This window comes from Oncorhynchus masou, unplaced genomic scaffold (genome assembly GCF_036934945.1).
Source record: "Oncorhynchus masou masou isolate Uvic2021 unplaced genomic scaffold, UVic_Omas_1.1 unplaced_scaffold_808, whole genome shotgun sequence".
Classification (NCBI taxonomy): Eukaryota; Metazoa; Chordata; class Actinopteri; order Salmoniformes; family Salmonidae; genus Oncorhynchus; species Oncorhynchus masou.
In genome coordinates, this window is record NW_027014552.1 from 193,916 (window position 1) to 215,869 (window position 21,954).

The 21,954-nt window shown below is 44.8% G+C and overlaps 1 protein-coding gene across 2 annotated transcripts in view; it reads left to right on the top strand.

The window, feature by feature from the left end:
* The first annotated feature begins 4,098 nt into the window (after positions 1-4,098).
* LOC135537533 (fructose-bisphosphate aldolase C-B) overlaps positions 4,099-21,954 on the top strand; it is a 30,623-nt gene continuing 12,767 nt past the window's right edge. The window contains exons 1-3 of one of the 2 annotated variants that reach the window (XM_064963669.1): positions 4,099-4,528; positions 16,402-16,535; positions 18,001-18,212. In XM_064963669.1, the coding sequence (XP_064819741.1) occupies positions 16,403-16,535; positions 18,001-18,212 (345 nt within the window). In that variant the 5' untranslated portion in view covers positions 4,099-4,528; position 16,402. Of the gene's footprint in view, positions 4,529-16,401; positions 16,536-18,000; positions 18,213-21,954 lie in introns of those variants that run through there. The other variant, XM_064963668.1, reaches the window with a different exon arrangement.

A 21,954-nucleotide genomic window follows, 5' to 3' on the forward strand; every position in this document is an offset into this window, starting at 1 on the left:
TCGATACGTCCCCGGCCACTAGAGTGCCGCTCTGGGTGAGCGTTTTCCTGTTTGCTTACAGCGGAATACAGCTCATTGAGTGCAGTTTTAGTGCCAGTCTCTGTGTGTGGCCGTATGTAGACAGCTACGAGAAAATTAAGCAAGTTTCTGCTTTGTTTCTGTAAAAGAAACCAACCTTGAACTTCAACTTCTTCACCAGCTCAGCGACATGTTTTTTTTAAATGACAGTTTGTCATCAAGCCAGATACCAAGATATATGTAGGACGGAACTCGCTCAATCTGCATACCGTTCAAATTAGTCATTACAAATTCATTTAAATCTGGGTTATGGGACCAAGATGCATTGTGTTTGGTTTGCGTTTATCGCTAACTCTAGATCCAGTAGTGACCTCTGCTGTGGTTGGAAATCAGACTTCAAATGTGAAAAGGCTTGTCCAACCGATGGAGCAATGGAATACAACACTATCGTCTGTAGACTAATTAATATTACGTTTTTTGTTTTTTTTACAGCATTACCAATGTTACCAATTTATACAGATTGTAAACAGTGTGGGGTGAGTATCGTTCCTTGGGGCACCCCTTCATGTAACTTAAGGTACTCAGATTGGTCCCCCCCCATCTACCTTGATGGCCTGAGTTCTGTCACTGTGATCATTATTAAACCATGGACAAGGCGCCATTACCCAACCCTATGGAGGACAGCATATTCAACAGAATAACATGGTCTACAGTATTAAAAGCTACAAACATGGCAACACAATTCTTTCTATCATCTAAGGCATTTGCAATATCATTTGCAACACGCATCATGGGAGCCATAGTGGTGCTATGTTTAGGTCTGGAGCATCATGGGAGCCATAGTGGTGCTATGTTTAGGTCTGAAGCATCATGGGAGCCATAGTGGTGCTATGTTTAGGTCTGAAGCATCATGGGAGCCATAGTGGTGCTATGTTTAGGTCTGAAGCATCATGGGAGCCATAGTGGTGCTATGTTTAGGTCTGGAGCATCATGGGAGCCATAGTGGTGCTATGTTTAGGTCTGAAGCATCATGGGAGCCATAATGGTGCTATGTTTAGGTCTGAAGCATCATGGGAGCCATAGTGGTGCTATGTTTAGGTCTGAAGCATCGTGGGAGCCATAGTGGTCCTATGTTTAGCTGAAGCATAGGGTGCTATGTTTAGGTCTGAAGCATCATGGGAGCCATAGTGGTGCTATGTTTAGGTCTGGAGCATCATGGGAGCTGCCATGTTTAGGTGGTGCTATGTTTAGGTCTGAAGCATCATGGGAGCCATAGTGGTGCTATGTTTAGGTCTGAATCCAGATTGATTAACATTAAGCACAACATTTACAGTTAAAAAATAACTCAGGACTAGAACGTCTAAGAGTCCAGGAGATGGACCGTGGATTAGTTTGGTTTTCTGGGTCGCTTGAAAGAGGCATGTTTATCAGTCAGAAATGGACAAATGGATGATAAGATTTAAAGTGCCAAAACAGGGCCTGGTATGCAGCTAGTAGAAAAAGAATATAGATCATGAAGGAATGCCTGGGGCAATAATTTTTTTAACATGTCTTTTCTCATTTATGCCAGGGTCAGAGTTTTTCCATTTGGTTTCTCTAATGCAAGCAATAGGCCAGTGGTCGCTGATATAATCAGCAAAAACACTACTAGCCAAATACTTGACGTCAGTATAAGGTCAATCAACGAGGAGTTTGCTCGTTTTTTGTTTGCTTGTTTATTACGTTGATTCCAGCGCATAGCTTTCTTTAATAACCACCCACGCGGGGTTATTCAACTGAGTCAAGTTCAACTCAAAACAGATATTCTTACGTTGATATGAGGCTTGTGGGAGCTGGGGTTGGAGTTAACAATCAAAATGTAGATCTAACACAACCAGATCAGATACCAGAAATGGATTTAATAATCAGAAATATTACCGACAGCATTTGCTGATTGGCGTGTAGGATATTTGGCACCCGTACAGTTAGGCCTTAAAGCTTAGGCCAGATTAACCACCCAGATGTAGCATAATATAATGAAGAAAAAACTAAATGAAGCCTATAGATATATAAATTGCAGAAGAATGATACATTTCTTTAATTTGAATAAATATGTATTTTTTCAACCCACCTTTAATGACCCTTAACCCGCCCCGCCCTGTGGATATAACCACCCACGGGGACTGGGGTTATGAGTTAACCTGCGCATCACTATATAACCACTCCACGGGGACTGGGGTTATGAGTTAACCTGTGCATCACTATATAACCACCCACGGGGACTGGGGTTGAGTTAACCTGCGCATCACTATATAACCACCCACGGGGACTGGGGTTATGAGTTAACCTGCGCATCACTATATAACCACCCACGGGGACTGGGGTTATGAGTTAACCTGCGCATCACTATATAACCACCCACGGGGACTGGGGTTATGAGTTAACCAGCGCATCACTATATAACCGCCCACTGGGACTGGGGTTATGAGTTAACCTGCGCATCACTATATAACCACCCACGGGGACTGGGGTTATGAGTTAACCTGCGCATCACTATAACCACCACGCATCACTATATAACCACCCACGGGGACTGGGGTCATGAGTTAACCTGCGCATCACTATATAACCACCCACGGGGACTGGGGTTATGAGTTAACCTGCACATCACTATATAACCACCCACTGGGACTGGGGTTATGAGTTAACCAGCGCATCACTATATAACCACCCACTGGGACTGGGGTTATGAGTTAACCTGCGCATCACTATATAACCACCCACGGGGGACTGGGGTTATGAGTTAACCAGCGCATCACTATATAACCACCCCACGGGGACTGGGGTTATGAGTTAACCTGCGCATCACTATATAACCACCCACGGGGACTGGGGTTATGAGTTAACCTGCGCATCACTATATAACCACCCACGGGGACTGGGGTTGAGTTAACCAGCGCATCACATCACTATAGTTAACCAGCGCATCACCACCACCCACGGGGACTGGGGTTATGGAGTTAACCTGGGCGCATCACTATATAACCACCCACGGGGGACTGGGGTTATGAGTTAACCTGCGCATCACTATATACCACCAGCTGAATAACTGCAGAACTAGAATACCCTACCTGGGATTCAGCCTGCTATAACACCTGTTATAACATCTCTATGGCAACTCTAGCCTGTTTATAGCAGGTGTACTACTATGCTAATACTGTATAGACTGGATTTTTTTTATTTTTATAAAGAACTGCTCTTATTTCTTACCCAGAATGCCTCACATCTGATCCGTTCCTTATTCTTATTAGACCTGAGTCAAATACAAAATATTATATATATTTTCAAATGCTCAAAAGTATTTAAGAAGCACTGGATTTAGAATTTGCACCTTTGGGACTATTCTATTGATTCCATTGTACCGGGGCCAAACTAAATCAGCTCATGTATGTGGAAGTACTTGAAGTATGTATTTGACCGAGATGTGTTGTTGTTGTCAGATGTGTTTTTTCTCATTCTCAGTCATGTTAGGTCTTCTGCCCCCTGGTCTGTGATGACGCTGTTATTGCACCAATGCTCTGTGTTGTCCTAACTTCCATCAGCTCAACTATTAAACTGTTTCCAACTTGGGGTGTTTTCCTGGAGTCAAATCAACTTGTTTTGGTCACGATGTTTTCACAGGTGCAGTGAAATGCTTGTGTATCTAGCTCTAGCAACAGTGCAGTAATACCCAGCAGTACAAAACAATACACACACAATCCCAAAAAGTTCAAAGTTCTGCTGTGTGTGTGTGTGTGTGTGTGTGCGTGCGTGCGTGCGTGCGTGCGTGTGTGTGTGTGTGTGAGGAAGGGAGGATGTGCTCGGTTTGTAGATGCAGTTCTCTTCATTTAAATGTTTCCACTTCATCAAGCTGGAACCCTTTTCTGAAAGAGAGTGAGGATAAAGACGGAGAGAGGGAAAGAGAAAAGGAGAGGGTAGAGAGAGAGAGAGGAGGGTGAGGAAGGACTGAGGATGGTGTTGCTGGGAGGGAAGGATAGGGAAGGAGGGTAGAGAGAGAGTAGAGGGACTTCTTTTCTCTAGGGAGAGAGGGGGATGTGTGTGTATGTCTGTCTCTGTCTGTCACAATCTGGCCTTCTGTCTGTCAGACAGTCTCACAAAATGGCCCATCAAGAGCCCCGCTGATTAAATCAAGACTTCCATAACAATTCCCATTATCACCTGCGTCATATACAACAGAGACACATCCCTGACTCAGGGCTTATCGATATGACCATCCCGGAGCGCAAGCTGTGCTCGTCGACGCCAGGGCCTCACCATCCCCATCTGTCTCGGCGTCCTCATGAATATTCGGTGTCTGGGGTGATGACGTCGGGCCCCTCCCGGTAAGGAGAGTTTTGTAACAGGGTCACGTTGCGCTGCGGCACTGAACGAACAGAGCTCCAAACAGCAGCAGTCCACCGTCTACTCTCCTCTACACCGAAGACGACACCTGCCCATAACCTATTTAACTAGATAACTACAATATTATCAGGTAAGACACACTCCATCTTTGTGATGTTTCTCATTTCAGTAATATGACATTTTGCTGTTCTGTCATTTATATGAGAAACGTGTTAATTGCCCAGTCAGCTGAACCGTTCTGTCAAAAAGCTTATGCACGTGACAGCTACTTAACTAGCCAAATGTCTTGTCGGTATTTGTGGACATTTTGTTTTGTAGCGAGAGAAACTATGAATTATACTGTAGCTTTCTGTAGCTGTTCGGTTGTTATTGTCTTATTGGAGGTGAAGGAGCTGAGACAGACAGAGAGAGACAGACAGAGAGACTAGAACTATAGGAACAGCAGTTACCTTGTCTCAAGACCTAGACATTTCTGTGAACATTTCTATTAGTCATTTAGTGTTTTTTCTGTTTAAATAAATATAAATGAGGGCAACAGCAGTCTAGCTGGCTGAAGATGAAGTTGTCAGCCTGTTGCAGACAGACGAGGAGAGAGAAGGACAGAGACGCTTATTACGGACTAATAACGAGTTTAACGACACCTGAACACGGGCAATTTCATAGCACAGTCGTATTGTCGATATTAACTGAAAACTACGGTAAACAGGGAGTTGATGTGGTAAATAGGCAGAGGACAATCACTACCCTCTCCTCCTCTCCTCACTACCCTCTCCTCCTCTCCCCACTACCCTCTCCTCCTCTCCTACCCTCTCCCTACCCTCTCCTCCTCTCCTCACTACCCCTCCTTCCTCCCCACTACCCTCCTCCTCTCCCCACTACCCTCTCCTCCCCTCTCCTACCCTCTCCTCCTCTCCTCACTACCCTCTCTCCTTCTCTCCTCACTACCCTCTTCTTCTCTCCCCACTACCCTCTCCTCCTCTCCCCACTACCCTCTCCTCCTCTCCCCACTACCCTCTCCTCCTCTCCCCACTACCCTCTCCTCCCTCTCCTACCCTCTCCTCCTCTCCTACCCTCTCCTCCTCTCCCTCACTACCCTCTCCTTCTCTCCCCCTCCTACCCTCTTCTTCTCTCCCCACTACCCTCTCCTCCCTTCCCACTACCCTCCCCTCCTCTCCCCACCCCCTCTCCTCCTCTCCCCCACTACCCTCTCCTCCTCTCCTACCCTCTCCTCCTCACTACCCTCTCCTCCTCTCCTCACTACCCTCTCCTCCTCTCCTACCCTCTCCTACCCTCTCCCTCCTCCCCCTCACTACCCTCTCCTTCTCTCCTCACTACCCTCTCCTTCTCTCCCCACTACCCTCTCCTCCTCTCCCCACTACCCTCTCCTCCTCTCCCCACTACCCTCTCCTCCTCTCCCCACTACCCTCTCCTCCTCTCCTACCCTCTCCTCCTCTCCTACCCTACCCTCTCCTCCCCACTACCCTCTCCTCCTACCCTCTCCTCCCCCCTCACTACCCTCTCAAACAGGTTAGCTTGAGTCATGGTGATGTCATCTGATTGGGGCGTTGTCACTGTGGGAAAGTCTACTGTGTGTGGCGAGGGTATCCTGCATGACTAGTCATTTCTGGTGGTCATTGCTGTAATAATTAATAATATACTCAGACTATACTCAATCTATACTCAGACTATACTCTGACTATACTCGGCTATACTCTTTACCAGACATAACTAGAGACCTTGTCTGCCTGCCTGCCTGTCTTTCTGTCCGTCGGTCTGCCTGCCTGTCTGTCTGTCCTGCTGTCTGTCGGTCTGCCTGCCTGCCTGTCTTTCTGTCCGTCGGTCTGCCTGTCTGTCCGTCGGTCTGTCTGTCTGTCTGCCTGCCTGCCTGCCTGCCTGTCTGTCTGTCCGTCGGTCTGCCTAACTAACGATTTACAGGAGGTGAGTCAGGCTTTCTGGTATGCACGTGCAGCAGGCCTGGGTGATCCTATTAACGTGTATCTGTGCTGCTGAAGGAGATGAAAGGTTTGTGAGAGCTCAAATTAGAAACTGCTGCTGAAGCAGATACAGGTTGTTAGAGCTGAAGGAGACGACAGGTTGTTAGAGCTGAAGGAGACGACAGGTTGTTAGAGCTGAAGGAGACGACAGGTTGTTAGAGCTGAAGGAGACGACAGGTTGTTAGAGCTGAAGGAGACGATAGGTTGCTAGAGCTGAAGGAGACAACAGGTTGTTTGAGCTGAAGGAGACAACAGGTTGTTAGAGCTGAAGGAGACAACAGGTTGTTAGAGCTGAAGGAGACGACAGGTTGTTAGAGCTGAAGCAGATGACAGGTTGTTAGAGCTGAAGGAGGTTGTTAGAGCTCAAAATAGAAACTCTGCTGCGTGCTGCACCACACACAACCTCTAAAAGCCCAGCGTCACTGTCAACAGGTGTATTAGCTACAGGGATGGGCCAATGTGTGACCGTGACATCAGGTCCCCAAGGACTGGAGTTACCCATCCCTGATCCAAATGTCTCTGGCTCCTCCGTCCTGAGAGGAGTGTGTTGTCCAACTGTGCCAAACATATTAGTCATCATAGAGTACGTACCCCTCCTCCTTCTATCTTTGTTCTCCTTTGTCCCCCCCCTCCAGCAGGAGGCCTCTGCGGAATTTGCCATCTCTGTCATATTGGAAACAATGTAATTGAGCTTGGCCTCTAAACACAGCATAATGCCATCCATCCTCTAAACACAGCATAATGCCATCCATCCTTTAAACACAGCATAATGTCATCCATCCTCTCAACACAGCATAATGCCATCCATCCTTTAAACACAGCATAATGTCATCCATCCTCTAAACACAGCATAATGCCATCCATCCTTTAAACACAGCATAATGTCATCCATCCTCTAAACACAGCATAATGTCATCCATCCTCTAAACACAGCATAATGCCATCCATCCTTTAAACACAGCATAATGCCATCCATCCTCTCAACACAGCATAATGCCATCCATCCTCTCAACACAGCATATTGCCATCCATCCTTTAAACACAGCATAATGTCATCCATCCTCTCAACACAGCATAATGCCATCCATCCTTTAAACACAGCATAATGTCATCCATCCTCTAAACACAGCATAATGCCATCCATCCTTTAAACACAGCATAATGTCATCCATCCTCTAAACACAGCATAATGTCATCCATCCTCTAAACACAGCATAATGCCATCCATCCTTTAAACACAGCATAATGCCATCCATCCTCTCAACACAGCATAATGCCATCCATCCTCTCAACACAGCATATTGCCATCCATCCTCTAAACACAGCATAATGTCATCCATCCTCTAAACACAGCATAATGCCATCCATCCTCTCAACACAGCATAATGTCATCCATCCTTTAAACACAGCATAATGCCATCCATCCTCTCAACACAGCATAATGCCATCCATCCTTTAAACACAGCATAATGCCATCCATCCTCTCAACACAGCATAATGTCATCCATCCTCTCAACACAGCATAATGCCATCCATCCTCTAAACACAGCATAATGTCATCCATCCTCTCAACACAGCATAATGCCATCCATCCTCTAAACACAGCATATTGCCATCCATCCTCTAAACACAGCATAATGTCATCCATCCTCTAAACACAGCATAATGTCATCCATCCTCTAAACACAGCATAATGCCATCCATCCTCTAAACACAGCATAATGCCATCCATCCTCTAAACACAGCATAATGTCATCCATCCTCTCAACACAGCATAATGCCATCCATCCTCTAAACACAGCATAATGTCATCCATCCTCTAAACACAGCATAATGTCATCCATCCTTTAAACACTGCATAATGTCATCCATCCTTTAAACACAGCATAATGCCATCCATCCTTTAAACACAGCATAATGTCATCCATCCTCTAAACACAGCATAATGTCATCCATCCTCTAAACACAGCATAATGTCATCCATCCTCTCAACACAGCATATTGCCATCCATCCTTTAAACACAGCATAATGCCATCCATCCTCTAAACACAGCATAATGTCATCCATCCTTTAAACACAGCATAATGCCATCCATCCTTTAAACACAGCATAATGTCATCCATCCTCTAAACACAGCATAATGTCATCCATCCTCTCAACACAGCATAATGTCATCCATCCTCTCAACACAGCATAATGTCATCCATCCTCTAAACACAGCATAATGTCATCCATCCTCTAAACACAGCATAATGTCATCCATCCTCTAAACACAGCATAATGTCATCCATCCTTTAAACACAGCATAATGTCATCCATCCTCTCAACACAGCATATTGCCATCCATCCTCTAAACACAGCATAATGCCATCCATCCTCTTATTAGAAACTAGCTCAGTCATGAACAGTTTACATCAGTGATTGGAATGGTAGATGGGAAGGCTTTAGCTGCTAAAGATGCTAATGGTAACCGTCTTCAGGTAGATGGGAAGGCTTTAGCTGCTAAAGATGCTAATGGTAACCGCCTTCAGGTAGATGGGAAGGCTTTAAAGCTGGTAGATTGGGAGGATTTAGCTGTTAAAGATGCTAATGGTAACCATCTTCAGGTTGATGGGAAGGCTTTAGCTGCTAAAGATGCTAATGGTAACCGCCTTCAGGTAGATGGGAAGGCTTTAGCTGCTAAAGATGCTAATGGTAACCATCTTCAGGTTGATGGGGAGGCTTTAGCTGCTAAAGATGCTAATGGTAACCATCTTCAGGTAGATGGGAAGGCTTTAGCTGCTAAAGATGCTAATGGTAACCGTCTTCAGGTAGATGGGAAGGCTAGCTGCTAAAGATGCTAATGGTAACCATCTTCAGGTAGATGGGGAGGCTTTAGCTGCTAAAGATGCTAATGGTAACCGCCTTCAGGTTGATGGGGAGGCTTTAGCTGCTAAAGATGCTAATGAAGTAACCTTCTTCAGGTAGATGGGGAGGCTTTAGCTACTAAAGATGCTAATGGTAACCGTAATTCAGGTAGATGGGAAGGCTTTAGCTGCTAAAGATGCTAATGGTAACCGTCTTCAGGTAGATGGTTAGGGAAAGATGCTTTAACCGTCTTCAGCTTTAGCTAAAGATGCTAATGGTAACCGTCTTCAGGTAGATGGGAAGGCTTTAGCTGCTAAAGATGCTAATGGTAACCATCTTCAGGTAGATGGGAAGGCTTTAGCTGCTAAAGATGCTAATGGTAACCGTCTTCAGGTAGATGGGAAGGCTTTAGCTGCTAAAGATGCTAATGGTAACCGTCTTCAGGTAGATGGGGGCTTTAGCTGCTAAAGATGCTAATGGTAACCGCTTCAGGTAGATGGGGAGGCTTTAGCTAAAAGATGCTAATGGTAACCGTAATTCAGGTAGATGGGAAGGCTTTAGCTGCTAAAGATGCTAATGGTAACCGTCTTCAGGTAGATGGTTAGGCTTTAGCTGCTAAAGATGCTAATGATAACCGTCTTCAGGTAGATGGGAAGGCTTTAGCTGCTAAAGATGCTAATGGTAACCGTCTTCAGGTAGATGGGAAGGCTTTAGCTGCTAAAGATGCTAATGGTAACCATCTTCAGGTAGATGGGAAGGCTTTAGCTAAAGATGCTAATGGTAACTAAAGATGCTAATGTTAACCGTCTTCAGGTAGATGGGAAGGCTTTAGCTGCTAAAGATGCTAATGGTAACCATCTTCAGGTAAAAACCTCCTCAATTAAACGCATAAAGTAGCATACTTGGCAGAGTCATGGTTATTAATCCAGTGGTGATTTATTTAGCAAACTCCATCACATGATCGCTACAGAAGCTGCTAACCAAACAACACTCTTTGCTGGTGCACACGTGAATTAAAGGCTAACCACACAACAACAACAAAAAATCACAATTTCTTTGATTTCTTTTAAGACCTCAAAACTGGTGTCCTGATGTTGTTCAAGCCTCGTTGTGAACTTACAACATACAATTAAATTGTTATTCTGCGGGAAAGAAATGTGATTTTCAGAAGAAAAAAGAGGGAGAGAAAAAGGGAATGATGAGAGAACAGTGTGAGGGAGAGGAGAGAGAACGAGTGGAAACAGAGTGCGGGAGAGGAGAGAGAATGAGAGGAAACAGAGTGAGGGAGAGGAGAGAGAACGAGAGGAAACAGAGTGAGGGAGAGGAGAGAGAACGAGAGGAAACAGGTGAGAGAGAGGAGAGAGAACGAGAGAACAGAGTGCAGAGAGAGAGAGAATGAGAGAAAATGGAGTGAGAGGAGAGAATGAGAGAAAATGGAGTGCGGGAGAGGAGAGAGAGAACGAGAGGAAACAGAGTGAGGGAGAGGAGAGAGAACGAGAGGAAACAGAGAGAGAGAGGAGAGAGAACGAGAGAAAACAGAGTGCGGGAGAGGAGAGAGAATGAGAGAAAATGGAGTGCGGGAGAGGAGAGAGAACGAGAGAAAACGAAGTGAGGGAGAGGAGAGAGAATGAGAGAAAACGTAGTGAGGGAGAGGAGAGGGAATGAGAGAAAACATAGTGAGTGAGGGAAAGGAGAGGAAACAGAGTGAGGAAGAGAAAACGGTAGAATCAGTAGAGTGAGGTAGTGGAATACTTTAGAACAGTGTGCAGTCTGTTCTGAGCCAAACAGAACGGGACTACCTACCAGGCCAGACAGTACTACAGGGTACACACACATAGAGATAGAATGAATAGAACAGCCATCCCCATTCAAGTCAATGAGTGGACTGGAGGCCATTGTGTATGTACCCATAGGCAGTGGTGTAAAGTACTTAAGTAAAGAATGATGTACCCCTTCCCTGCAGTCAACAAAACATGCTCTCTTTGGCCTCATGGGTTGCAGTCAACAAAACACATAATATTTTTCATAATTAAAAACATATTTGGTGGCCGCCCGGCCAAACTGATCAATCGGAGGAGAAGGGCTTTGGTCAGGAGGTGACCAAGAACCCGATGGTCACTCTGACAGAGCTCCAGAGTTTCTCTGTGGAGATGGGAGAACCTTCCAGAAGGACAAACATCTCTGCAGCACTCCACTAATAAGTCCTTTATGGTAGAGTGGCCAGACGGAAGCCACTCCTCAGTAAAGGCACATGGCAGTGTTTTTAAAAGGACACACTGTGACGGTCGGTAGAGGTGACGGTCGGTAGAGGAGACGGTCGGTAGAGGAGACGGTCGGTAGAGGAGACGGTCGGTAGAGGAGACGGTCGGTAGAGGAGACGGTCGGTAGAGGAGACGGTCGGGTAGAGGTGACGGTCGGTAGAGGAGACGGTCGGTAGAGGAGACGGTCGGTAGAGGAGACAGTCAGTGTGAGGTGACAGTGTTTTTACTATTTGAACGATTATAACCTGACCGTAGTAGTTTGGCTGAAAAATAACCGTTATCCAAAATTCCATGACTCTCCACAGTCATAGTTCTGAACAAATTGTAAAATAAGTCAAGGGTATGAATACTTTCTATTTGGACGGTTCTAGAACAGGTTTGGACCGGTCGGTAGAACAGGTTTGGACCGTTCTAGAACAGGTTTGGACAGGTTTAGAACAGGTTTAACCGGTCCTAGGGCAGGTTTGGAACGGTTTGATGGCAGGTTTGGACCGGTTCTAGAACAGTTTTGGACCGGTTCTAGAAGAGGTTTGGACCGGTCCTAGGGCAGGTTTGGAACGGTTTGATGGCAGGTTTGGACCGGTTCTAGAACAGGTTTGGACCGGTCTAGGGCAGGTTTGGAACGGTTTGATGGCAGGTTTGGACCAGTTCTGTTGTGTATGGAGAGTGCAGGCCTGAAAGAGAGAGCCACTGACTAAAATAACCAACAAAGGACTGATAGAATGGTGAATGGGCAGAAAAACGAGTGGTGTGGAAAGAGAGATAGAGTGTGTGTGTGTGTGTGTGTGTGTGTGTGTCATAGTGAGCGTGTCCTCTTTCAGATCTAATGAGGACTGACAGCAGAGTTTAGACAAGGACAATTAGGTAATACCTCCCCTTTCTCCATCTCTATTTTTCTTTCTTTCTCTCTGTATTTCAATTGAAGGGGCTTTATTGGCATGGGAAACATATGTTAACAAAGTAATGTTCTTAACTGACTTGCCTCGTTAACTAAAGGATAAATAAATTTAAAAAATGCAAATAAAAAGTGAAATAGATAATAAACAAGTGAAATAAACAATAAATATTAACAGTAAACATTACACTCACAAAAGTTCCAAAGGAATAAAGACATTTCAAATGTCATATTTGGTCTATATACAGTGTTGTAACAACGTACAAATGGTTAAAGTACAAAACTGTGCAAAAAAAAACAACTTAGGGTAGAAATCAGGCTGCCTAAGTATGATTCCCAATCAGAGACAATGATAGACAGCTGCCTCTGATTGGGAACCATACCAGGCCAACAAAGAAATAGAAAACTAGAATGCCCACCCAAATCACACACTGACCAAATAGAGAAATAAAAAGTTTCTCTACGGTCAGGTACATGACACCATCCCTCTTCAAATCAAATGCTATTTATCACACGTCTAGTTGTGGAAATGACCCAACCGTTATGTAGAAATGACGTGTGAATATAATAGAACAGTACATGAATCAATCTGACTTCCTTATTATGTGAATAAATGCAACTGTGTACATCTGTAGAGAATCTAATAAACATGTGTCTGACTCGCACCGTAAGAGACGAGAAACAAACCGCTGTTCTAGCATTAATGTATTGAGGCACGCAGATCAGAGATATGAAGTCGGTAGCCGAGCAACTACCAGTAGACCTACTAAATTATAAGCGTATAGTCAATAAAATAATGACTCTGTAAAATGAGGGAATGGATTTACTCTGTTCAACTAATGTAATTTATTAAACCAATATAATTTATTAAACTACTGTAATTTATTAAACTAATATAATTTATTAAACTAATATAATTTATTAAACTAATATAATTGATTAAATTATATAGTTTAATAAATTACATTAGTTTAATAAATTATATTAATTTAATAAACTGAATTCGTTTAATAAATGACATTAATATAATTTAGTTCAATAAATTATATTAGTTGAATAAATTACATTAGTTTAATAAATTAAATTAATATAGTTTATTAAATTTAAACTAATGTAATTTATTAAACTAATGTAATTTATTAAACTAATGTAATTTATTAAATTAATGTCATTTATTAAACTAATATAATTTATTAATCACAAATGAATGAACGCTAGAACAACCAGACTACTCAGAGGACATGACTATCAGCTATAGTCTGACTTAACGTGGTCTTCACTTCACAATCGTCTCTTACAGAAGTGATACACAGGAGCTTGGTGTGATACACACAGGAGCTTGGTGTGAGCTACACACAGGAGCTTGGTGTGATACACACAGGAGCTTGGTGTGATACACACAGGATATACAGGAGCTTGGTGTGATACTTGGTAGCAAGATCTTGAAGTAGGAACAAATTCACTGTCCTCTTAACCAAATTCAAGCAGAAATTCACCCCAACCTGAATTAACATTTTCTTTGCACTTTGCAAACAAAAGACAGGAGAACGCAGACAGATTCTAATCCACTGGATTCAGATGATAGGAGGGCACCCTTGTGTCGCTCCTCAGTCAACTGTCCTCCGTCCAACGAACAAAATAACAATAAATCCATCCAGAGTACAATATAAAACACATTAAAATTCACAGCTCTTCGTGAACTCTTGAAACAATCCAACCGTGACTATTTAATTCACACAGTAACATTCGTTTAGTCAATTTCACGTTTTCATGTCTTCAAACCTCCAACAGTGTCTGTGCTCCCAGGGTCCCGTGGGAACGTCGCCTCCTGGAGATTAGAGGAGTTGTTTTGACCCCTGTGGTAGCGCAGCATCCACACAATGTCATGAACTGGGATTGAGTCTTCCGCTGGGCCTCGGCGCCTACACCTCACCTGTCACCAGAATACCACCTTCTCTCATTCTTCCACTATGCTTGGTAAACAACAGGTGTAGACTAACAACAAGACTAACAGTGAAATGCTTGGTAAACAACAGGTGTACAACAGGTGTACTAAATGCTTGGTAACTAACAACAGTGAACTGCTTGGTAAACAACAGGTGTAGACTAACAACAACAGGTGTAGACAAACAACAACAGGTAGACAACAACAACAGGTGTAGACTAACAGTGAACTGCTTGGTAAACAACAGGTGTAGACTAACAGTGAAATGCTTGGTAAACAACAGGTGCAGACTAACAACAACAGGTGTAGACTAACAGTGAAATGCTTGGTAAACAACAGGTGTAGACTAACAGTGAAATGCTTGGTAAACAACAGGTGTAGACTAACAGTGAACTGCTTGGTAAACAACAGGTGTAGACTAAGTGAGATGCAACAACAGGTGTAGACTAACAGTGATATGCTTGGTAAACAACAGGTGTAGACTAACAGTGAAACAACAGGTGTAGACTTGAGATGCTTGGTAAACAACAGGTGTAGCGAATGTGTGTCCACTGCTCCAGAGTCCAATGGCGGTGAGCTTTACACCAGTCCAGCCGATGCTTGGCATTGTGCATGGTGATCTTAGGCTTGTGTGCGGCTGCTCTGCCATGGAAACCCATTTCATAAAGCTCACGACAAACTGACGTTCCTTCCAGAGGAAGTTTGGAAGTCGGTAGTGAGTGTTCCAATCGAGGACAGAAGATTTTAACACGGTACATACTTCAGCACTCAGCTGTCCCATTCTGTGAGCTTGTGTGGCCTACCACTTCGTGGCTGAGCCGTTGTTGCTCCTAGACATTTCCACTTCACAATAACAGCACATACAGTTGACCGGGGCAGCTCTAGCAGGGCAGAAATTTGACTAACAGACTTGTTTGAAAGGTGTCATCCTATGACGGTGCCACGTTGAAAGTTACTGAGCTCTTCAGTGAGGCCTCTTCTCTCCCCCCATGTTTGTCTATGGATATTGTACGGCTGTATGCTCTGGTGTGGGTGAAATAGCCTAATCCACTAATTTGAAGGCGTGTCCACATTCTTTTGTATAAGCAGTGTAGGTGTGATGGCTGGTTTAGCCGAGGGCTGGTTGAGCCGAGGGCTGGGTTTAGACGAGGGCTGGTTTAGCCGAGGGCTGGGTTTAGCCGAGGGCTGGTTTAGACGAGGGCTGGTTGGAGCCGAGGGCTGGTTTAGACGAGGGCTGGGTTTAGCCGAGGGCTGGTTTAGCCGAGGGCTGGGTTTAGACGAGGGCTGGGTTTAGCCGAGGGCTGGGTTTAGCCGAGGGCTGGGTTTAGCCGAGGGCTGGTTTAGCCGAGGGCTGGGTTTAGCCGAGGGCTGGGTTTAGCCGAGGGCTGGGTTTAGCTGGAGCGAAAACACCATATAATCAGGAACAGCGGAGACGTTTCAGTACCTTGTCATGTGGGATGTATATCTAACTACATTCTGAATGGAACAAATTTAAAATTGTAGAATAAAAATACGTTTGTCCTCTGAAAACGGGGTGGATGGGACAAAAAGTTATAAAAAATTATAAGAATGAAATATAATAGTAAAAATATTGTCCCTGGACACGCAGACACAAAGGTTATGCTATGATATTATATTCAGAATGTTGGGCCTATGTAGAATAGCAGGTTATGCTATGCTCACTCATCTCTCTCTCTCTCTCTCTCTCTCTCTGTCTCTCTCTTGCTCTCTCTGTCTCTCTCTGTCCCCGTGTCTCTCTCTCTGTCTCCGTGTCTCTCTCTCTGTCTCTCTCTTGCTCTCTCTGTCTCTCTCTGTCTCCGTGTCTCTCTTTGTCTCTCTCTCTCTTGCTCTCTCTGTCTCTCTCTCTCTCTGTCTCCGTGTCTCTCTCTCTCTCTCTCTGTCCCTCTGTCTCTCTCTGTCTCTGTCTCTCTGTCTCTCTGTCTCTCTGTCTCTCTCTCTCTCTCTCTCTCTCTGTCTCTCTGTCTCTCTGTCTCTCTCTCTCTCTGTCTCTCTGTCTGTCTCTCTCTCTGTCCCTCTGTCTCCCTCCCTCCCTCCCCCAGGATGCCTCACCAGTACCCAGCTCTGACCACAGAGCAGAAGAAGGAGCTGCAGGAGATAGCAGAGAGGATCACGGCTCCGGGGAAAGGAATCCTGGCTGCAGATGAGTCTGCAGATGAACGTGTCCAACGTGTCAGTGGCTGTGTGTGTCTCTAACGTGTGTGTGTGTCTCTAACGTGTGTGTCTCTAACGTGTGTGTGTGTGTCTCTAACGTGTGTGTGTGTCTCTAACGTGTGTGTGTGTCTCTAACGTGTGTGTGTGTGTGTCTCTAACGTGTGTGTGTGTCTCTAACGTGTGTGTGTGTGTGTGTCTCTAACGTGTGTGTGTGTCTCTAACGTGTGGCTGTGTGTGTCTCTAACGTGTGTGTGTGTCTCTAACGTGTGGCTGTGTGTGTCTCTAACGTGTGTGTGTGTGTCTCTAAAGTGTGGCTGTGTGTGTCTCTAACGTGTGTGTGTGTCTCTAACGTGTGGCTGTGTGTCTCTAACGTGTGTGTGTCTCTAACGTGTGTGTGTGTCTCTAACGTGTGTCTGTGTGTGTGTCTCTAACGTGTGTGTGTGTCTAACGTGTGTGTGTGTGTCTCTAACGTGTGGCTGTGTGTGTCTAATGTATGGGTGTGTCTCTAACGTGTGGCTGTGTGTGTGTCTAATGTGTGTGTCTCTAACGTGTGCTCTAACGTGTGTGTGTGTCTAATGTGTGTGTGTGTCTCTAACGTGTGTGTGTGACGTGTGTGTGTCTCTAATGTGTGTGTGTGTGTCTAACGTGTGTGTCTCTAACGTGTGCCTGTGTGTGTCTAATGTGTGTGTGTGTCTCTAACGTGTGTGTGTGTGTCTCTAACGTGTGTGTCTAATGTGTGTGTGTGTCTCTAACGTGTGTGTGTGTGTGTCTGTGGCTGTGTCTAATGTGGCTGTGTGTCTCTAACGTGTGGCTGTGTGTGTCTAATGTATGTGTGTGTCTCTAACGTGTGCTTGTGTGTGTCTAATGTATGTGTGTGTCTCTAACGTGTGCCTGTGTGTGTCTAATGTATGTGTGTGTCTCTAACGTGTGTCTGTGTGTGTCTAATGTATGTGTGTGTCTCTAACGTGTGCCTGTGTGTGTCTAATGTATGTGTGTGTCTCTAACGTGTGTATGTGTGTGTCTAATGTATGTGTGTGTCTCTAACGTGTGTATGTGTGTGTCTAATGTATGTGTGTGTCTCTAACGTGTGTATGTGTATGTCTAATGTATGTGTGTGTCTCTAACGTGTGTGTGTGTATGTCTAATGTATGTGTGTGTCTCTAACGTGTGCCTGTGTGTGTCTGTGTGTGTCTAATGTGTGTGTGTGTGTGTCTAATATGTGTGTGTGTGTGTGTCTCTAACGTGTGTATGTGTGTGTCTAATGTGTGTGTGTGTGTCTAATATGTGTGTGTGTGTCTCTAACGTGTGTGTGTCTCTAACGTGTGTGTGTGTGTGTGTCTAATGTGTGTGTGTGTGTCTCTAACGTGTGTGTGTGTGTCTAATGTGTGTATGTGTGTGTGTGTGTGTGTGTGTGTTTAATGTGTGTGTGTGTGTGTGTAACGTGTGTGTGTGTGTGTGTGTGTGTGTGTGTGTGTGTGTGTGTGCAGGCAGCATGGGTAAGCGTCTCAACCCCATCGGGGTAGAGAACACAGAGGAGAACCGTCGTCTGTATCGCCAGCTGCTATTCACGGCTGATGAGAGAATGGATGCTTGTATTGGTGGAGTGATCTTCTTCCACGAGACTCTCTACCAGAACGCTGATGACGGGACCAACTTCTCCCAGCTCATCAAGGACAGGGGGATTGTAGTGGGCATCAAGGTAGGGACACACACACACACATTAGCAGAGACACACACACACACATGCATTAGCAGAGACACACACACATTAGCAGAAACACACACACATATTAGCAGACACACACACACATTAGCAGACACACACACACACATTAGCAGGCACACACACACATTAGCAGACACACACACACATTAGCAGACACACACACACACATTAGCAGACACACACACACATTAGCAGACACACACACACACATTAGCAGGCACACACACACACACACATTAGCAGACACACACACACACATTAGCAGACACACACACACACATTAGCAGGCACACACACACACATTAGCAGACACACACACACACACACATTAGCAGACACACACACACACATTAGCAGACACACACACACATTAGCAGACACACACACACACACACACACACAGCAGACACACACACATTAGCAGACACACACACACACATTAGCAGACACACGCACACACACATTAGCAGACACACACACACACACATTAGCAGACACACACACACATTAGCAGACACACACACACACACACACACATTAGCAGACACACACACACACACACACACACACATAGCAGAGAGCACCCCTATTTCCACTTCCACCCAACGATGTATATAGACCCTGGATTTACTGATTCTATGTATTGGCCATTGAGGGTTTTGAAGCCATATTGGCACTGCCCAGTAGGAGCAGTCATAGTCAGTACATTCATCTCCAGATAGCTAGGTGGACCAGTCATAGTCAGTACATTCATCTCCAGATAGCTAGTGGACCAGTCATAGTCAGTACATTCATCTCCAGATAGCTAGGTGGACCAGTCATAGTCAGTACATTCATCTCCAGATAGCTAGGTGGTCCAGTCATATCAGTACATTCATCCCCAGATAGCTAGGTGGACCAGTCATAGTCAGTACATTCATCTCCAGATAGCTAGGTGGACCAGTCATAGTCAGTACATTCATCTCCAGATAGCTAGGTGGACCAGTCATAGTCAGTACATTCATCTCCAGATAGCTAGGTGGACCAGTCATAGTCAGTACATTCATCTCCAGATAGCTAGGTGGACCAGTCATAGTCAGTACATTCATCTCCAGATAGCTAGGTGGACCAGTCATAGTCAGTACATTCATCTTCAGATAGCTAGGTGGACCAGTCATAGTCAGTACATTCATCTACAGATAGATAGGTGGACCAGTCATAGTCAGTACATTCATCTCCAGATAGCTAGGTGGACCAGTCATAGTCAGTACATTCATCTCCAGATAGCTAGGTGGACCAGTCATAGTCAGTACATTCATCTCCAGATAGCTAGGTGGACCAGTCATAGTCAGTACATTCATCTCCAGATAGCTAGGTGGACCAGTCAGTCAGTACATTCATCTCCAGATAGCTAGGTGGACCAGTCATAGTCAGTACATTCATCTTCAGATAGCTAGGTGGACCAGTCATAGTCAGTACATTCATCTCCAGATAGCTAGGTGGACCAGTCATAGTCAGTACATTCATCTCCAGATAGCTAGGTGGACCAGTCATAGTCAGTACATTCATCTCCAGATAGCTAGGTGGACCAGTCATAGTCAGTACATTCATCAGATAGCTAGGTGGACCAGTCATAGTCAGTACATTCATCTCCAGATAGCTAGGTGGACCAGTCATAGTCAGTACATTCATCTCCAGATAGCTAGGTGGACCAGTCATAGTCAGTACATTCATCTACAGATAGCTAGGTGGACCAGTCATAGTCAGGACATTCATCTTCAGATAGCTAGGTGGACCAGTCATAGTTAGTTCATTCATCTCCAGATAGCTAGGTGGACCAGTCATAGTCAGTACATTCATCTTCAGATAGCTAGGTGGACCAGTCATAGTCAGTACATTCATCTCCAGATAGCTAGGTGGACCAGTCAGTCAGTACATTCATCTCCAGATAGCTAGGTGGACCAGTCATAGTCAGTACATTCATCTTCAGATAGCTAGTGGACCAGTCATAGTCAGTACATTCATCTCCAGATAGCTAGGTGGACCAGTCATAGTCAGTACATTCATCTTCAGATAGCTAGGTGGACCAGTCATAGTCAGTACATTCATCTCCAGATAGCTAGGTGGACCAGTCATAGTCAGTACATTCATCTTCAGATAGCTAGGTGGACCAGTCATAGTCAGTACATTCATCTCCAGATAGCTAGGTGGACCAGTCATAGTCAGATTCATCTCCAGATAGCTAGGTGGACCAGTCATAGTCAGTACATTCATCTACAGATAGCTAGGTGGACCAGTCATAGTCAGGACATTCATCTGCAGATAGCTAGGTGGACCAGTCATAGTTAGTTCATTCATCTCCAGATAGCTAGGTGGACCAGTCATAGTCAGTACATTCATCTTCAGATAGCTAGGTGGACCAGTCATAGTCAGTACATTCATCTCCAGATAGCTAGGTGGACCAGTCATAGTCAGTACATTCATCTACAGATAGCCAGGTGGACCAGTCATAGTCAGTACATTCATCTCCAGATAGCTAGGTGGACCAGTCATAGTCAGTACATTCATCTCCAGATAGCTAGGTGGACCAGTCAGTCATACATTCATCTCCAGATAGCTAGGTGGACCAGTCATAGTCAGTACATTCATCTCCAGATAGCTAGGTGGACCAGTCATAGTCAGTACATTCATCTACAGATAGCTAGGTGGACCAGTCATAGTCAGTACATTCATCTCCAGATAGCTAGGTGGACCAGTCATAGTCAGTACATTCATCTCCAGATAGCTAGGTGGACCAGTCATAGTCAGTACATTCATCTTCAGATAGCTAGGTGGACCAGTCATAGTCAGTACATTCATCTCCAGATAGCTAGGTGGACCAGTCATAGTCAGTACATTCATCTACAGATAGCTAGGTGGACCAGTCATAGTCAGTACATTCATCTGCAGATAGCTAGGTGGACCAGTCATAGTCAGTACATTCATCTGCAGATAGCTAGGTGGACCAGTCATAGTCAGTACATTCATCTCCAGATAGCTAGGTGGACCAGTCATAGTCAGTACATTCATCTTCAGATAGCTAGGTGGACCAGTCATAGTCAGTACATTCATCTCCAGATAGCTAGGTGGACCATCATAGTCAGTACATTCATCTCCAGATAGCTAGGTGGACCAGTCATAGTCAGTACATTCATCTTCAGATAGCTAGGTGGACCAGTCATAGTCAGGACATTCATCTCCAGATAGCTAGGTGGACCAGTCATAGTCAGTACATTCATCTCCAGATAGCTAGGTGGACCAGTCATAGTCAGTACATTCATCTACAGATAGCTAGGTGGACCAGTCATAGTCAGTACATTTATCTCCAGATAGCTAGGTGGACCAGTCATAGTCAGTACATTCATCTCCAGATAGCTAGGTGGACCAGTCTAGTCAGGACATTCATCTCCAGATAGCTAGGTGGACCAGTCATAGTCAGTACATTCATCTTCAGATAGCTAGGTGGACCAGTCATAGTCAGTACATTCATCTCCAGATAGCTAGGTGGACCAGTCATAGTCAGTACATTCATCTTCAGATAGCTGTCTGTGGACCAGTCATAGTCAGTACATTCATCTCCAGATAGCTAGGTGGACCAGTCATAGTCAGTACATTCATCTCCAGATAGCTAGGTGGACCAGTCATAGTCAGTACATTCATCTCCAGATAGCTAGGTGGACCAGTCATAGTCAGTACA